A 17,703-nucleotide genomic window follows, 5' to 3' on the forward strand; every position below is an offset into this window, starting at 1 on the left:
TGTTGAAGTATAATGTTTATTTTATTATTAATATTTATGTTAGGAGTTTTGTTAAGGGCTTCCCGCCCTTTCATTTTCCAGAACTACTGTGTTCTATAAAACAGTAGTAAGTTGTATCAGTTCCTTAATCAAAATAGAAGTCTTTTCATTTTCTCTCAACTTCAAGTGGTGCATATGATCTATATGCTCCAGTTTGAGGGGGAGTGTTGAAATATATTGTATTGTATAATTGGACTTTTAGTTTTGGGCTTTTAGGTGCTGGTCCATTGTCCCTTATATAGGACATTTTTGTGTAATAGAAACTTTAACACACACAATAATAATATTTTTACAATTAGATTTTCTCTCCCAAACTTTCACAAAGGGTTTCTTGGCTTTCTTGATGTCATGAAGAAGTTCCTCTCTCCCTCCCTTTCTTGCTCTGCCAATAGATTCCTCCCGTTCTTTTTTTGAATCTGAACATCCAGAATCCTATTATATTCCTGTATCATTTCTTCCAATTTTTGGAAACTTTTTCTCATCTCTTGACATCATGCCCTCATTTTTTCCATTTCGTTGGTCCCTCTCTCCAAAGTATTGAAGCTTCCTTCCATGCTTTCCCTCCTTCTTGATCCGGTAAGTCGAATCAATTTGTTAGATTTCTTCGGAACAAGAAACTGGATTTTCATATTCAGTAAAGAAATAAGCACTCAAATCTTACTGCACAATGTAAGATAATACTTTAATTAAAGAAAACATAATATAGAAACCATCCAACAACTTCCAAGGGAAGAAATTCCCTTCAACACAGGTTAAGACCTGGTTCTGAATAAACTACTCAATATTAGAACTAGAACACTAACCCCCCCACCCCCTCCTCCTCCTTACAAGACAAAAACTACTTAACTACTAATTAAAACTTCCCCTAACTGTTGTTTAAACTCCTCTTAACTACCCCTAACCACTTCATACTAACTTCTATGTTTTATTTCTGCCTAACTATCTAAAAGTTGTCTACAAACTGTCTAATACATTACATATCCTATCATAACCTCTCTATTTTAGACTTCTTAAAATTTGCCTATGGGCACACAAATGTCAAATTGTTGATAAAAGGGTATACCAGTCATTTTAAAATACTTGTAACTTTCAATCATTTTTAAACTCTTGTTCAATGCAGTAGTTATAAGCATAAGGGACAGATGATGCGAGAGAAATCAAAGACCTCAATAAATTTGGGTTATCAGTGAGATGAAGATTTTTTTTCTCTAAACTCCAATGCAAACATAGCAAAAGAAAAACAAAGATGTGGTCAATCCATTCTTAAATGACAGTTAGATTTTACTGAAAACATCAAGTGATCTAGTCTAGGCTTTAAAGGTTTTGTGCATGACAGAATGATCGATCCAAAACAATATTAATGTTGCAGAGAAGGAGAAGAAGGCCTTACGATAAAGAGGCCAAATACTACTAGAGCGTAGATGCAAGTACAAAGTGAATATATGAGTAGAGGAGCTGAGTTATTGAGAGTAAAAATAAGAAAGAATATAGATCTAACACATCATACAAAAAGAGGAATACATTATATTCAGTTTCAGTACACTTTGGAACTGTTTGAATAAGTATATCTATTTATAATCATTAAGTCTAGCCAAGGTGTAGTATGCTATATCATTTTAGTTGTACCTAGTTTTGCACCTAGAGGGGTCTAGTACAGTCCCTTACTATTCCATGTATTATGGTATTTTCATTATATATAGAATGATAGTGAGAGGGATCTCTAAGCCCTCTAGAAATACTTTGCAGTTTAAATCTCAAGTTGGTATCAAAGCAGGTTGTTTAAGTCTATTCCTACAATGTCTTTGTTGTCGCCGGTAGCCAGTGGTCGCCGCCTCTGGCGGCCTTAAAAATTGTCTTTTCTGAAATACCTCAATGAGCAATCCTGGTCTCCTAATAATATCAGATATTTCCAGTGCCTTTTTTAGCTGTTTCCCACTGTCCACCACTGTTCGGCGCCTACCACCGTCCAACGTCATCCACCGCCACAATTTAGTCTGGCGACTAGTGGATCTGGATCACCTCCTTGAGTGACGACCAACCCCGCTAGTGTTGAGGGCTAATTCTCATCCAGGTGTCGCCATACGCGCCACATCTATTCGACATCCGTCACCGCCGTCGTCATGTTTTCTCCAACAATGTTAGGGGTTTTATGCGCCTCGAGGAGCACGACCCATCCCTGGTGATCGCTTTATCATTCTCCTCTACACGCGCCATCACGCTAGGCTTCTTTTCGATCAATTTCGGGCGCGTGTTCCTCACACGCCACCTTTCTAGTGTTAGAGTGACACTGCACCATTGTCGGTCATCTCGCTGGAGCCTCTTGAGTTCGTTTTTGTCCTTGTTTCTTTGGTTCGGTGGCTCCAGACCTAGGGTTTACTCCTTTGATTGTTTAGGAACCCTAGTTCTTTAGATCTCCTCTGTTTCATCAATGTCTGACTCGCCGAATCATGCTGAGTCCATATTTACCCGTGGTTCCTAATTTCGAAGTCATGGTATTCTAGGTTTTCTCTCTTAAAACCCTAAAATTGAAAATCCCCAATTTCTTGTTTGTTCTGGAACAGTGGAGGCACAGCTGCTTCTTCATCACCCTTTTTGCGTCACTTAAGTGCCACCAACAGAAGTCATCCAAGTTCGTTTGCACCACATAATACAGCCATGGTTATCCTAGTGGCATTTTGGTTTCTTCTTCTCCTTGTACGCCACCACTGGTTTTCTTCTCCTTTGGTCACTCCACTGTCTTTGGTATTCCACGGGTGATGGTGAGCCTTGCGCCTGAGCTTGGTGCCTGTGAAGGAAGCAACCCACTGTGATAACAAATATGTGTTTTTGGATTTTGGGTATTTTCCTAGTTGGTTGTTGTTTGAGAATGTAGGGTGATGAAGGAAATTGGTAGGGGAATGTGTCTTGAGTGCTCCACGTGAGGCTTAAAGCTTAGCATATTGTAGCAGATGTGATGTTCCTGTTGGCTCGTGTCATTTATTTACAAGTCTCCAAGGAGAGTCGGTGCTATCAACTGGTTAACAACAAGGAATTTCAACACCAAGTCATGGGTTGAAGGTTGGTCATGGCATGAAGGGGAATGTGTTTCTGGCAAGATTCAGTATCTTAGTCAACAATTTCACCAGTCCCTTGTCAGATTTGTTTTTGGGTGCTTTGATGAATAAAGGAGACCATTATGACCTTTCACCTTCACAGTTTGTCATTGGCGCCCATCATTTCTGCCGTTCACCATGAGGGGAAGTATGTTCCGGCCACTACAGGCCCTGTCAGTCAATGTTGACAGTCCATGTAGTTTTGTCATTTCCAGCTGTAGGGCCCATCAGTCAGTGATGGCAGTCCTTGCAGTTTTGTCGCTTTTAGCCACCGCAGGCCCCATCCTTACTTGATGGCAATCCAGTCCCTACAATTTGTTGTTGTTGGGATAAACTTAAATTTTAGGATTTTATTAATAATTTTGTTTAAATCTTATTTTATTAGTTTTTGGTTTAGTAATATTTGGTTTGATTTGATAGAGATAAAATAGAAATGGGTAGTTATGATTTTCTGTTTATCTAGGTAGAATATTATTTTATGATAGAATAAGCAGATTTTATTTTTAAGACAGTTGATATTTTATTTTCAGATTTTATTTTTTTTTTCGTAACATTGTAAGTATCACGGCTATTTAAAGCCCTTCAATTTTAGAAAAATATCTAAGTGTGTATTGTGAGATTTTCCCAACAGTTGTTGCCTACCACTGGTGGTCATCATCCACTTTTGACAGAAATCTCCTTTGTCAAAGTTATCCTACTTGAAGTTTCATGGTGCTAACTGAAGTTTTGTGGTTGTCTACCACTATCCATAAGTTGATAAGGAGTCTCTTTGGCTATGCTGGTTTGTGAGTCCAATTTGGTTTAAAGACATTCTCTCTCGATGATCTCAAGCATATGTGCATCTTGTTCGAAGCCAAAGTTACTACATCTATTGTCTCATTCGAGACAAGTTGATTTTGTTGGATCAAATGACCAACTTACATATGTATTGACCAAGTTCCTAAAAAGATCTCAAATTGAGTTTATCTATTCCAAGCTTGGTTCATAGAATTTATATACTCCAGCTTGAGGGAGAGTGATAGAATAATTATATCTATGTATAATCATTAAGTCTGGACAGGGTGTAGTATGGTATATCATTTATTAGTTGTACCTAATTCTACACCTAGGGATCTAGTACAGCCCTTACTATTCCATTTATTATGGTAGTTTCATTATACATAGAATGACAGTGAGAGGGATCTCTAAGTCCACTAGAAATACTTTACAGTTTCAATCTCAAGTGGAACATCCAAGAATGTCCTTCACCGGGAGCAACTACAGCTCAATTTTTAGTCTTTAACTCTATCCGTATTCAAAAATCATTACAATCTCCCTTTTATAGGCAGGAACGGTTTCGAATGACCACATCAGATATTTGAAACTTTTCACGACATGCAAAGGTAGAGAGGACTGGGTGTTTGTAGCACTTAAACAAAAAAAGTAATAAAAGCACTTATCCACCTTCGGTCAATAATGTAGAGAGTGTCATCAACCGATTTCAGCAAATGCCATGGAAAATACAACGATTTAGAATCAAATACTTCAGATGTTTCCTCAACATTGGTCTTGCCACTGCTTTCTAAACCAAGCTTAGTCATGATCCAATTCCATATGTGAATACCTCCCTTGTTGGAGGTGCTTGTAGGATACAGAGTGTCTACTGTTCGTGCTCCCATGTCAGCTTTCCTGATAGCATGGTTCTTAGAACCAAATAATATAAATAATAAGAAAAGAACCAGAGTAAGTAAATGATAAGAATCGAGTTCATAAATAGGAGTTCAAATAAGCCACTAGTAAAAAAAACACAAAGAAACAAGCCCACATGGATAAATGAGGCTTACAAGAGCTTGTTCGGTAAACATGATAATATGAAAATGAGGTTAATCTGAACGTCAGGAGTTGTGCTGCATCAATGTCTCAGTTATGACCCCAGGACGTGTCTTAATATAATTTACAGCAAATCACGACATTGCTTTTCCACTTCAAACACATAATAGGATAATATTTATATGTGGTCTTTATATAGGATACAGGATAGCACAAGAGCTTATTAGGTTCATATTCTATCCTGATCTTATCTAGCTATCTTATTACTTCATCAAATAACGAATTCCATGAACATTAATAAAGGAACGAAAATAAAAACAGCTTCAAAAAGTAGATACGCTGGTAACACCTGCACCATCCTATAGAAAACAGTCCAGCAGAAAAAAATTCAAACTCCGCTACTTTTACTCACTAAGAAAGTTTTGGTCATTCCTCTCCAGTTGTTGTAAATAAAGGATTAAAAGGGTAAAAATATCCTCAATATCTTTACAGTAATTAGGAGAAAAGTATCTTTAAAATCTCCCCATTCATTTCAGAAAATTTTTCTCTCATTTTAGAAATAATGAGAAAGTAGTATGTGTGATTGTTATCAAGATACTTAATTTCCTTAGCTCAAGTTGATATTAGAGCTCCCAATGTTGGGAGCTGAGTTTCCACAGCCATAGAAACAGCCATCACTGCTACCCTTTGAGATAACTGGAAGATCATAAAGTTCCGTCCCACACTAGCAACACAACGCTGGCAGTTGTGTCGCTAATGTAGTTGCCACATGCCACTACATGTATTGATGCATGTAGCCCATGCTACTAGTTCTGGCAAGCATCAAACTCTCGATGTTTGGCTCAAAAGACCAAATGCCTGAGGTGAAATTCGTCCCTTTGTGTCCTAACGACACTCCAATATGTGATAGATCCCTATTGGTTTGATAATTGAAACCATTGTGGAGTAAGTACATATAGAGGATTTTGAAGTGGTGATCAAGATTTTGTAGACAAGTTAGGAATGATTGATATCTATTTACCAACCTGAGGGGGTGTTGTAATTTGAGGAAACTCTTCGTAATTAGAGAAAATATCGGTAGAATCTTCCTAATTAGAAAAAATATTTGTAGAATGTTCTATTTTATTTTTCAGTATATTGTTTCCATATTTTCCTTTTGTAGAAGATTAGATTGTTACAAATAGGTGTAAAGAGAATGTAATAGACATGAGTGATAATAATAAAAATAATTCTCATTTCAAGAGAAAAGACAATGCCAAAATTGTACAAAAACTTATTTATCTATTACCCATGAGACCAACATTGCTTATGCACTTAAAGTGGTAAGTCAACATTTGCATGATCCAAGAGAAAGACACGTGCAATCAGTTGACAAAAATTTTCAGCACTTGAAATGAAGCCTAGGAAAGGGATTTACTATTTAGGAAAGAAAGCACTTCAACCTTGAAGATAAATACTAATATAGTTTATGCATTTTCTGTTACTGGAAAATAGGGTAGAGTATCTTGTTCAATTGTAGAAGCTGAATTTTGAACACTTGCTCAAGGTATATATAAAGGACTCTAGATGAAAATCATAATTGATGACCTTAAAATAAAGGTTGAGCTGAATACTTCAATTGTTACAAATAGAGGTGATGAGAATGTAAATGTGCTTTTTTATCAACAAAATAATTATTTATTCAAGTATGATTATATTACCAGTAACCTAACTATTCAGCTCTGTTGGTCACCACACAAAAATCTTGAAATATTCTATATGTTAAAGTTCTAAACCAAGCACAGCTCCAAAATCCTCGGATATAGTGGACGGTTATAACAAAATTTCAGCTTATCTAACATTCCTAGGTGTTATTTGTTTACCATATTATAGGTACCAAGTATCTATTAGCTTTGCCAGTGACTAGTCTCAATTGTAAAACCGAACTTATCAACTTTAGCAGAATCTTCCCTTCCAACAATGTTTTTTTCCATCCACAAGGTTCAAATATAGAATATTGTCTATCACTACTACTTGGTATATAATCTCATTTTTATCCTATAAATTCTTTGTGGAGGACTCCTAAAACTGCAGCAATTGAACCCAAGCTATGAAATTGGTCTTATCGAACTGGTTCTAGGTTGTGATACCATTCCTTTTGAGTTCTAGTCATTCTTACATCAATTAAAAAAATTTAAAAAAAAAATTCCTTCACAAAATTGAGATAAACAATTTTGTTAATAAGTCACTTCCTGAAGCATAGTTAAATATGCGCATCGCCAAAAAACCTAAAGAGTTATGAAGGGAAAAGATTATGTACTTTTCAAGCATGTATGAAGGGAGAAGATTTTAAATCAGAGTTTCAATGCTGCACGGAAACAATTATGAAGGGAGAAGATTTTAAAGTTTTCCAGCATGTTAAGTGGGTGTGTAAACTTTTCAAGCATTAAATCAACAAAAAAAAGTTGAATTTGCAGAAAAGTTAGCTCGTGTTTTAAACAGATCCTGAAGAAATGGCTAAATAAATCCTATAGCAGCCTAGACAGAACTACAGATAAGCATTGAAAGAGATATTGATATTTGATATTTAAATCAGTGTATGTACATCCAAATGCATACCTCTGAATCCACAAAATATAAGCAATCCTCAGTAGGATGGTAGTATGAACCTGCGGGACGCCTTAATTTAGCAGATTCAAAATCTCCATCCTCAAATCCCGGGGAAGATCCAATCTGGATAAGAGACAACAAAAAGTTATCCTGACGAAAGTTCAGCTAAGTGGTTGAAAAATGTCCAACGGCTATCTGCATATATTCTGACATTTAAGATCTAAATGGGAGAACTCCTTAGTGTATCATGATAGAAAAAGAAAGACATTTCAAAAGGGTTACCATAGGCATACCACTGTCTAACACTTCTCAGAACCTATCACCACCAAGTATGATTGTGACCATCTAGTATCCTACATTTGTGATTATATTTTTCAAGTTTGTGCGAAGAACAGTTACTTGATAGATAATTGTTCAATATCTTATAATGGGTCAGTTTGTTTAAGATTAAAAAAGAGTGATTCTGGTGTAAAATAATTTAGTCATTTTGGTAAAAGATTTAAATTAAAAAAAAAAGTTAATTCATGCGTGTATACAACAAAAAGAAACACATCTTTAAAAGAAATAATTTATTTATAAGAAATTGTTTTAAATAGCTTCTTTTATACAAAATGGAAAATGAATTGAAAACAAAAAAAAAATCAAGGGATAACATTGAAAATCCCACAAACTTTGGGACCCAAAAGTCCGTTAAGCACTTAAAAAAACTATTCTTTGGTGAAAACTTAAACAAACTGGCGGATATTTTCATTGTATCTTACATATTTTAGAATATCTCAATGATCTCTTACAAGTGACTTCCTTACATCAGAATTAATGAATTACTTCCATAATTAATGATTCGATTTAGGAATATATTATTAATGTTGAAATACATAAAAAGATGTAAGAAATGTTGAAAACTATGTATCTAAATCAGAGTTCATTTTATATAAGGCTAATTGCATTAAATACAAATAAATGTAGGAAATTTTACTCATAAATAATACGATATATCCATAAATCAAATTCTAACAAATCTGATTATGATTATATGTGCCTATAACCATAAAGGTTCTAATTAAAAAAGGAAAAAAATCGTAAATATGAGATGCATAAGTGTTAAGAGATCATTCCAAATAAGCTTAAACTTACTAAGCTTAAGCTTACTAAGCTTTCCGCTTGTTAGATGAAAACAATTCTCACAAATAAATAGAAATACTATCTCCACCAGAAACCAATTGTTTGCAACGCAACTTAGGGTTGCTGGGAGAAGCTGGAGAAACTTAGCTTAGCCAAATAGCCAGAAGGACCATTAATCCGAGGGGAATTTCTTGCCAAGCAAAGCAAGGTCTGACTTATCAAAACAGCATTTGGAAGCTTCAAATCAATAGTATTGTGGTGGAAAAGACACCACTTTTATGATTCATACGTCCAAGAAGAGTCACCTCTAGCTTATTTCTAGGGAAGAAGTCACCACTAAATTATTTGTGGGAAAGAAGTCACCAAAAATATGCTTGTCATTGTAAAATTCATTGGCAGTCAATAGTAGCTGGCCGAAAAGTCTTCATTGGGAAACACAAGAAAAATTGTCAGAAAACTTATGGCAGTGAACACAGAAAGGGTCTGCTTGGGTTGGCAAACAAAAGACGAATGGGCAAAACTGGATCAGGAACATGACAAAAACACATGTGGCTAGTTGGAGTTCTAAATTTTTATTTTTGGAAATGACAATAAAATTGTTGGATCTTGCTACCTGAATCCCCATGAAATATCTAAGTTCACCAAGGTCTTTTGTTTGAAAATGTCAACACAAGTGACGTTCTATCTAAAGAAATTTGTGATGATCACTACCTATAAGAACAATCTTATATACACTACCAAGTATATACATCCAATGGTTGTGTGACGATAAAACACTAAATAATTAACCTATCATCTACTCATACCAACTTGTCAGACAATTTAACTATATCTACCAAGCAACGCCCTAGGAGACTACTTGATACCATATAACGATTTGCGGTGGTGGCATACCAATTCGAATCCAATATGACAAACCTATAAGGACCTAGACATTCCAATTGCCCTTAGGAAACAAACTAGAAAATGCGCCACCAAGCCACAATACCTTTTAGCCAATTATCTATCCCTTAAACACATCTCACCTACTCAAAGCCTTTCTTACAAGCCAAAACACTACCACAACACATACCTCTCTATCTAAGGCATTGACAGAAAAAGGAAAAAGGCCATTGACCTGGAAATGGAAGTACCAGAAAAGAATAGTATTTGGGAACTGGTTACTCTGCCAAAAGGAAAAATAAAAACAGTAGGATGCAAATGGGCATATACTATATAACGCAAGGTTGATGGATCCACTAAAAGGTACAATGCTAGGTTAATAGCCAAGGGATTCACTCAAACTTATGAATGGATTACTTGGAAACATTTACTCCAGTTGCAAAGATGAATATAGTCAAAATGATACTATCTCTAGCAATTAACTATTAATTTCGTTGGAATTTGCAACAACTTGATGGAAAAAAACGTCTTCCTTCAAGGGGAACTTAAAGAGGAGTATTTTTTGGTAATTAAAGTAGCTAGTTCTAAAAGGATATTTTCATATCCCAACAGAAATACATTACTACTCATAAGAAGATACCATTAATGACAACAAAATGTACCAAAGATGGGTAGGAAACCTCATATTGGTCTGACACTAGACCTGATGTTGCATTTGTAGTGAATCTAGTTAGCCAATTCATGCACCAAACAAAGGAGATTCACTTACAGGCTACATTAAGAATTGTGAAATGTCTAAAAGAGACTCCAAGCAAGGGAATTTTGGTCAAACCAAATGAAATGTGAATCTCGAAGTATATACAAATGTTGACTATGTTGGGTCAATTGTGCATAGGAGATCAACTACTTGATATTGTACTTGGTAGGAATCTTGTAAGTTTAAAGAGTAAAAAACAAAATGTGGTAACAAGATTTAGTGCTGCAGTAGAGACCAAGACAATGACACGAGATATGTGAACTACTATGGCTAAAATTCGTCTTCAAAGACTGAGTAAAGTGGGATGAACCAATGAGACTTTACTGTGATAATAAATGATTGCTCATATGCAGTTACATTTCTTTATTTATTGAACATAAATGTAATTTATTGAGATGAATATAAACTATAGAAGTTGTTGAGTACTTTTTCACTTAAGCATTTCACACCATAACTCAGTCTTCACACTAATATCAGCCAATTACAAAGAAAAATAAGCCATTAAAGGAACTGAAATCAAAATTAATCTTGAACTGCAGTTATTAATAAGTATACATACACAGTCCAGAATCTCTCCATTCCCATCTGATACAAGAATCCTATGATGATTGCAATCAGAAAAGAAGAGGCGATTATGACTTTCATCTGCAGAAACACAACCTGTAAAATACGACAAAAGAAGTTGCAGTATCTAATTAATTTCAGTAAAACAGAAGCAAAGAATTAAATATAAATTATTATATCTACAGATTTTTAGTTATTAGCAAATTATAAACCTTGCTATCAATTTTCCCTGGACTAAATCTGAATCCTCCATGACCAGCAAAGAAAAAATCCAATAGTTTCATTGTCTTTTGGGGATTTCAGGTCATAAAGTCAATATTTCCTTCCTTGTTTAAAAGTTTAAATCTGGAAAGTCTTCATTGTGAGGTGTTAGGAATCTTTATTAGAAGAACCTAACAGTCACCCTCGTCACTGATATGTACTCACACAAGACAGAAAGAATCAAACAATGGGTATCTTATTCACAGTAACAATCACGAAGTACAAAGGGTAACTCGAGAGCCTAACCCCTCTCACCAGGTTCGGTTCGAAATCGGTCTGTACAAAATATAAAATTGACTAACTCCCCCGTGACAACACAACAGAGTCCTATTTATACCATTCCTCTACTTTCTAACCTAAACCCATTACCCATTATGTCCTATCACCCTATAACCTATCATGAGGTGTGTGAGCTTTCCAAACACAAGTGTGTACCTTTTCCTATCAACAATAACTTAATGCTCAAACTAGACCACTTCTTTTCCAAAATAATGTTCCAAAAAAGTTTTATCCTCAAAAAGTCCCATGGAAGTCTTAAACTCATTCTACCCACACGTAATCGATACATATAACCTTCAACCTAGAGTATTTAGGTGTGTCTCCTTTGTACATGATCATAGTAATGGAAGAGGAAAACTTGACCCAAGGGCAACAAAATGTATTTTCTTGGCTTTGATACCACTTGATGGCTCCTACTTCAGTGAAGATGAGAGACCATGTTATGACAAGTCTTAAATACCAACAGAGTCAAGGGGACCACATTTTATTCATCAAACATTCTGATTCAGGGGGAGTAACAAAGGTTGAGCCAATGCCTTGCCAAGCAATTCGAAATCAAGACTTTAGGAAAATGAACAAGTACACTTATTGATCCAAATATAAAGTGAGGAAGTGCATATGAGGAAGTGCAGAGGAGGATGTTTCTGTGGATAAAGAAATGTACCAAAGACTTGTGAGAAGACTCATTTACCTGTCTCACATTAGACCAGGTATTGCCGTTGTTGTAAGTTTAGTTAGCCAATTTATACACAAACCAAAGGAAGCACAGTTACAAGTTGCACTTAGAATTTCCAATATTTAAAAGGGACTCCAAGAAGAGGAATTTTGTTCAAGAGAAACAAGAATGCTAGTCATGAGGCATATACAAATGTTGATTATGCCAGTTTAGTTGTGGATAGGAGGTCAACTACTAGATATTGTACTGTTCTTGGTGGATACCTAGTAACTTGGAAGAGCAAAAAACAAAGTGTGATAACTAGATCTAGTGTTGAAGTAGAATTTCAAGAAATGGCCCAAGGAATATATGAAATTTTATGGCTGAAGATTATATTGGAAGACTTAAGGATAAAGTGGAATGAACCTATGAGGATATATTATGATAATAAATCAGCAATTAGTATAGTCCACAATTTAGTACAGCATGATAGAACCAAACATATTAAGGTGGACAGACATTTTATCAAAGAGAAGCTTGATTGTGACTTGATTTGTACCCTATATGTGTCCACTCAAGGTCAACTTGCAGGCATACTATAGGCAAGGGAAAAAGGATGGGGGTTTGGAAAATATAATGTAGGAAGAGAAATAAAAATAGAAATAGTTAATTGGTTAAAAATTGGTTGTTATGTGAAATGAGATGGAGACTTTTTGTAAAAGTCTAAATGTTGTCATGTATAGGAGAGGAGAAGGGGAAATGAAAATTTGTAGATTGAGCTTTAGCTCTTTGTGAAGGGGAAATACTTGGAGGAGAGAGTGCTCTCCTATTTTTGTGTTCTTTTTAGTAGTCTCAATAAAGAAATATTACTCTTCTTTCTCTTTTCAATTCTGGGTTCCTAACACATACTCACCAAGGGGCTGAGTAGCAATAATTTTGAAAGAATTATATCCAAACTAGGAATGGAAAACACTTACTCACCAGCTTGAGAGGGAGTGTCAAAATATATTTTAGGAAATTTTAGATATTATTCACAGGTATTTAATTTGTTATATTTTCTATATCTTGCTATTATTGCTAGTATAACAATCCCACAATCCCACGGATTTGTTTAGTACAATAGGTTGTATTTTATTTCCTAAAACATTCTATAAGCTCTTGTATATATATCCATTGTATGTAAGAAGAAATATATAATAAGAAATATAGTATTTCTCCAAAATTTGATAATTTATTATGTAACCGGGATCCAACAGAATGGCACAAATATCCTATGATTACCATCATTTTTAATGCAATCGTTATACTTTTCGAGTGCAAACTACCAATATTTTATTGGATTCTCTCAATTGCAAACTATTTCAAGAAAATGTCCACCAAATATGTGGAAGTTACAACAAATGCCCATTGTTGTATGGTTCTTCAATACATGTGAAGGATTAAGAGACATTTCGCTGAATTTCAAATGCCCATTGAACAGATAGAATATTTCTTAAGAAGCATAATGAATACATCCCCTACTGAATTTAGATGCTTGATTTGACATCATTATGTTTCACAAAAACAGAAAAGCATTTGATCACCGACATAACATTGAATTCAATCCACAGAAAGTGGTGGCAAATATATTACAACACTTCAGAAAGACATGCAAAAGCATATTCTAATTAATGATGCAATATTGAAAAGGAAAGATAAAGGAGCATAAACTTCATTTGTCTGGCTCATTCTCAGGAAATCTGCCTGACAACTCTAGGCTGATATGGAAGAAATGCAGAAAAACCATTGATCAACCTCTTGGTTACCTGGGTAATATAGGAGCAAATTCTGAAGAGGAGAAAAACTACATAGATCTTTAATTATCCAATGTTGCTCCAAAGATGTACATTTCACAACATTGAGCAACTTAGAATGACCACTTGCTTTATCATCTAACTCCTGAACAGCTACATATGAGACCAACATCAAAAATTGTAAATATGAAGACATGAATCATGAAAAATCAACAAATGGCACATCATTTGCTATGTTAGTCGTAGAAAATTCACAATTACCTTGGCTTAAAATTTCAAGACTTGCATCCTTCTCATGATAAATTACTGGGCTCCTAAAATTTTTAAACAACATGTAGCCCGCACCTTTCTCTATCTATACATATCAAATGAATTACATTAAATAAATGTACATGCAAGCATCAAAAATATATTCATAAACAAAATAGTAAAAGATAAGGCAGTCAGTCGGTAGGTATACATGAATAAAAGCGATTCCATATATTTATATGAAATAGAAAGTGGAAGGAATATGTATTTCTGCAAACTCTATAGTCAATATAACTAGAAAATGTAAGACTCTTCTATCAAGCATTTTATAGTTTCTACCACAGATGAGTTTCTAAATCCCCAAAGTTTGTAGGACAGTAAGAGGAGGCACTCAACAAACAAGCATTCTTTCCAGCTCTGCATGCATTCAGCCTCCATCCTCACTGTCACTGTATATTGAATAAGAGCAAATTATGTATTTTTAGCACATAAATTAAATATTCAAGTTAGCAAGTTCTCTGCATACCTACTCTAACCCATCAGTCCGTGCACTAGTACCCTATGCAATGAAGCCTTGGGGAACTTATGACATTGGTTCCTAAGGATTGTAAATCACAAAAGAATGCCTGTTTGACAGGAATCATTAGAATAAAAACAATCAGCAACCTTGCCCTATAGTTTATGACTTCATCTGTAAAGACACAATAATCATAGACTCATAACTGATATGTAGTAAGATGCGACACACCTACTACAATCATCTAGTTTTAATGGGTAAGATGGAGATGGTGTTGGAAGAAGAATCTGCCACCACTGCACAATGACGACAAACACATAATTAATATACAGTAACATGCTACAGACCTACAATGATCTAGTTTTAATAAGTAGGATGGAAATGGAGTTGCAAGAAGAATCTCCCACATCTGCAATGATGAAGTCGGGTGCCACTTCTCAGATGTGTTGGGTGATACATTTACTACTTCCTGAAAATTTTGGCCAGGGATATTTTAGCAAGAACTAAACAAAGAAAATTCATAATGATATGTGAAAGTTTTGGGAAAGAAAACTGAACAGTAAAAAAATGTATTACTTTTCTAAAGTTACTATTACACAAAAAATGTCCTATATATGGGACAATGGACCAACATCAAAAAGGCCCAAAACTAAAAGCCCAATAACACAATACAATATATATTTCAACACTCCCCTCAAGCTCAAGCATATAGATCATATGCACCAAGCTTGGAACATATAAATCGAATTCTAGGCCCCCTTAGAGATTTGGTCAGAATGTCTCCGAGTTGTTCATTAGAATTGACAAACTCGGTAACAAGTTCCTTAGTCAACAACTTCTCTCTAATAAAATGACAATCAATTTCTATATGTTTTGTTCTCTCATGAAACACCGGATTGGAGGCAATATGAAGGGTTGATTGGTTGTCACAGTACAGTTTCAACGGCTCATTTCCACAAAATTTTAATTCTTCGAGAAGTTGCTTGATCCACACAAGTTCACATGTAGTCAAAGCCATAGATCGGTATTCAGCTTCAGCACTCGATCTAGCAACAACACTTTGTTTCTTACTTTTCCAAGATACAAGGTTCCCTCCAAGTAGAACACAATATCATGTAGTAGATCTTCGATCAATTGGAGAACCAGCCCAATCTGCATCACAATATCCTTCAATCTGAGTGCTTCCCTTGTCCTCATACAACAATCCCTGTCCTGGATTTCCTTTTATGTATCTGAGAATGCGAATCACTGCATTCCAATGGTCAACATGTCGATTTTGCATAAATTGACTCACAATCCCCACTGGATAAGAAAGATCAGGTCTTGTTATTGTAAGATATATGAGTTTTCCAACCAGCCTTCTATATCTTTCTGGATCTGAGAAAGGCTCACCTTGGTCTCTCATTAGCTTTTGATTTGAGTCCATAGGACTATCAATGGGCTTGCAATTTGTCAAGCCTGTTTCCTCTAAAATATCAAGAGCATATTTTCTTTGTGAAATGATGACACCTTCTTTTGACTGTGCCACTTCAATACTAAGAAAGTATTTTAGACGACCCAGATCTTTAGTCTGAAACTGGTTGAACAAATGAACTTTAATTGAGTGATTCTAGTATTGTCATTCCCTGTAATAACAATATCATCAACATACACCATGAGATAAACACATTTGTCAGGAGAAAAATGACCATAAAACATTGAATGATCCGCCTCACATCTTTTCAATCCAAAATTTTGCACAACCCGACTAAATTTACCAAACCAAGCACGAGGTGATTGTTTCAAGCCATAGAGGGAACGACGTAATTTACAAACTAACCCAGACTCCCCCTGAGCAAAAACCCAGGAGGTTGCTCCATGTATATCTCCTCTTCCAGATCACCATGAAAAAAGGCATTTTTAATGTCCAACTGATAAAGTGGCCACTGACGAATGGCAGCCATAGCAAGTAAAATACGAACTGTATTGGTTTTAGCCACAGGAGAAAAGGTATCACAATAATCAATGCCATAAACTTGAGTATATCCCTTAGCTACTAGTCGAGCTTTTAGACGATAAATTTCACCAATAGGACCAACCTTAATAGCATAAACCCAGCGGCAACCAACAGGCTTCTTACCAGGAGGAAGAGGGACAAGATCCCAAGTACCATTGTGGTCAAGGGTCTGCATTTCATCAACCATGGCTTGACGCCATCCAGGATGACTAAGTGCCTCATAAATATTATTAGGAGTCTTAAGGGAGGATAAGGAGGAAACAAAAGAGATATAGGTAGGAGACAAACGATGATAACTCAAAAAATTATAAACAGGATATGGATTCCGAGTAGAACGAATACCTTTCCGAAGGGCAATGGGCAAATTATCATCTGAGTTAGGAGAAGACGAGGAGGATGAAGGATCCATGGTCTGGTGAGCTGATGGAGGAAGAGATGAGTCTCGAGGATCTTCATTGTTCTGAGCTTGAGATGGTCTTCGACGCTGATATGTGAGAAAAGGTGGAGGAACAATGTCATTCACATTTTGAGTTTGAGGTATAGAAACAGGAATAACCAAGGGATCACACGATGGTAGAGGAAACATTTGTTGAACAGATGAACGATCCTCCACGAAGGACGAGAAAAATGGTATCCTCAAAGAATGTGACATCAGCAGACATATAATATCTCTTGGTGGAGGGAGAATAACATTTATACCCCTTCTGAAGACGAGAATATCCCAAGAAGACACACTTAATAGCTTTTGCAGATAGCTTATCAAGACATGGAGAAACATTATGGACAAAACATGTACACCCAAATACACGTGGGGAGACATGATATAGAGGGTCCTTTGGAAAAATGACAGAATGAGGAATTTTATTCTCAAGAGAGGAAGAAGGCATCCTATTGATTACAAAACAGGCAGTGAGGACTGCATCGCCCCAGTGATGCACAGGAATATTAGTATTCAACATCAAGGAGCGTGCAGTTTCAATGAGATGTCTATTCTTTCTCTCTGCAATACCATTTTGTTGTGGAGTGTGAGGACATGTTGACTGATGTAAAATTCCTTGGGAAGATAAGAATGAAGAAAACGCTGAAGAAAAATATTCCT

General features: G+C 35.6%; 1 protein-coding gene across 2 annotated transcripts in view; it reads right to left on the reverse strand.

Annotated features, from left to right (window-relative positions):
* Positions 1–17,703, reverse strand: part of LOC106774247 — a 41,088-nt gene that overhangs the window by 18,001 nt on the left and 5,384 nt on the right. For both annotated transcript variants that reach the window (XM_014661178.2, XM_022786441.1), the window contains 5 exons: positions 14,104–14,197; positions 13,855–13,995; positions 10,850–10,950; positions 7,539–7,652; positions 4,575–4,813 (listed from right to left, as the gene is read on the reverse strand). In XM_014661178.2, coding sequence (XP_014516664.1) covers positions 4,575–4,813; positions 7,539–7,652; positions 10,850–10,950; positions 13,855–13,995; positions 14,104–14,197 — 689 coding nt within the window. The remainder of the gene's footprint in view (positions 1–4,574; positions 4,814–7,538; positions 7,653–10,849; positions 10,951–13,854; positions 13,996–14,103; positions 14,198–17,703) is intronic.

Source organism: Vigna radiata, chromosome 9 (genome assembly GCF_000741045.1).
Source record: "Vigna radiata var. radiata cultivar VC1973A chromosome 9, Vradiata_ver6, whole genome shotgun sequence".
Taxonomy (NCBI): domain Eukaryota; kingdom Viridiplantae; phylum Streptophyta; class Magnoliopsida; order Fabales; family Fabaceae; genus Vigna; species Vigna radiata.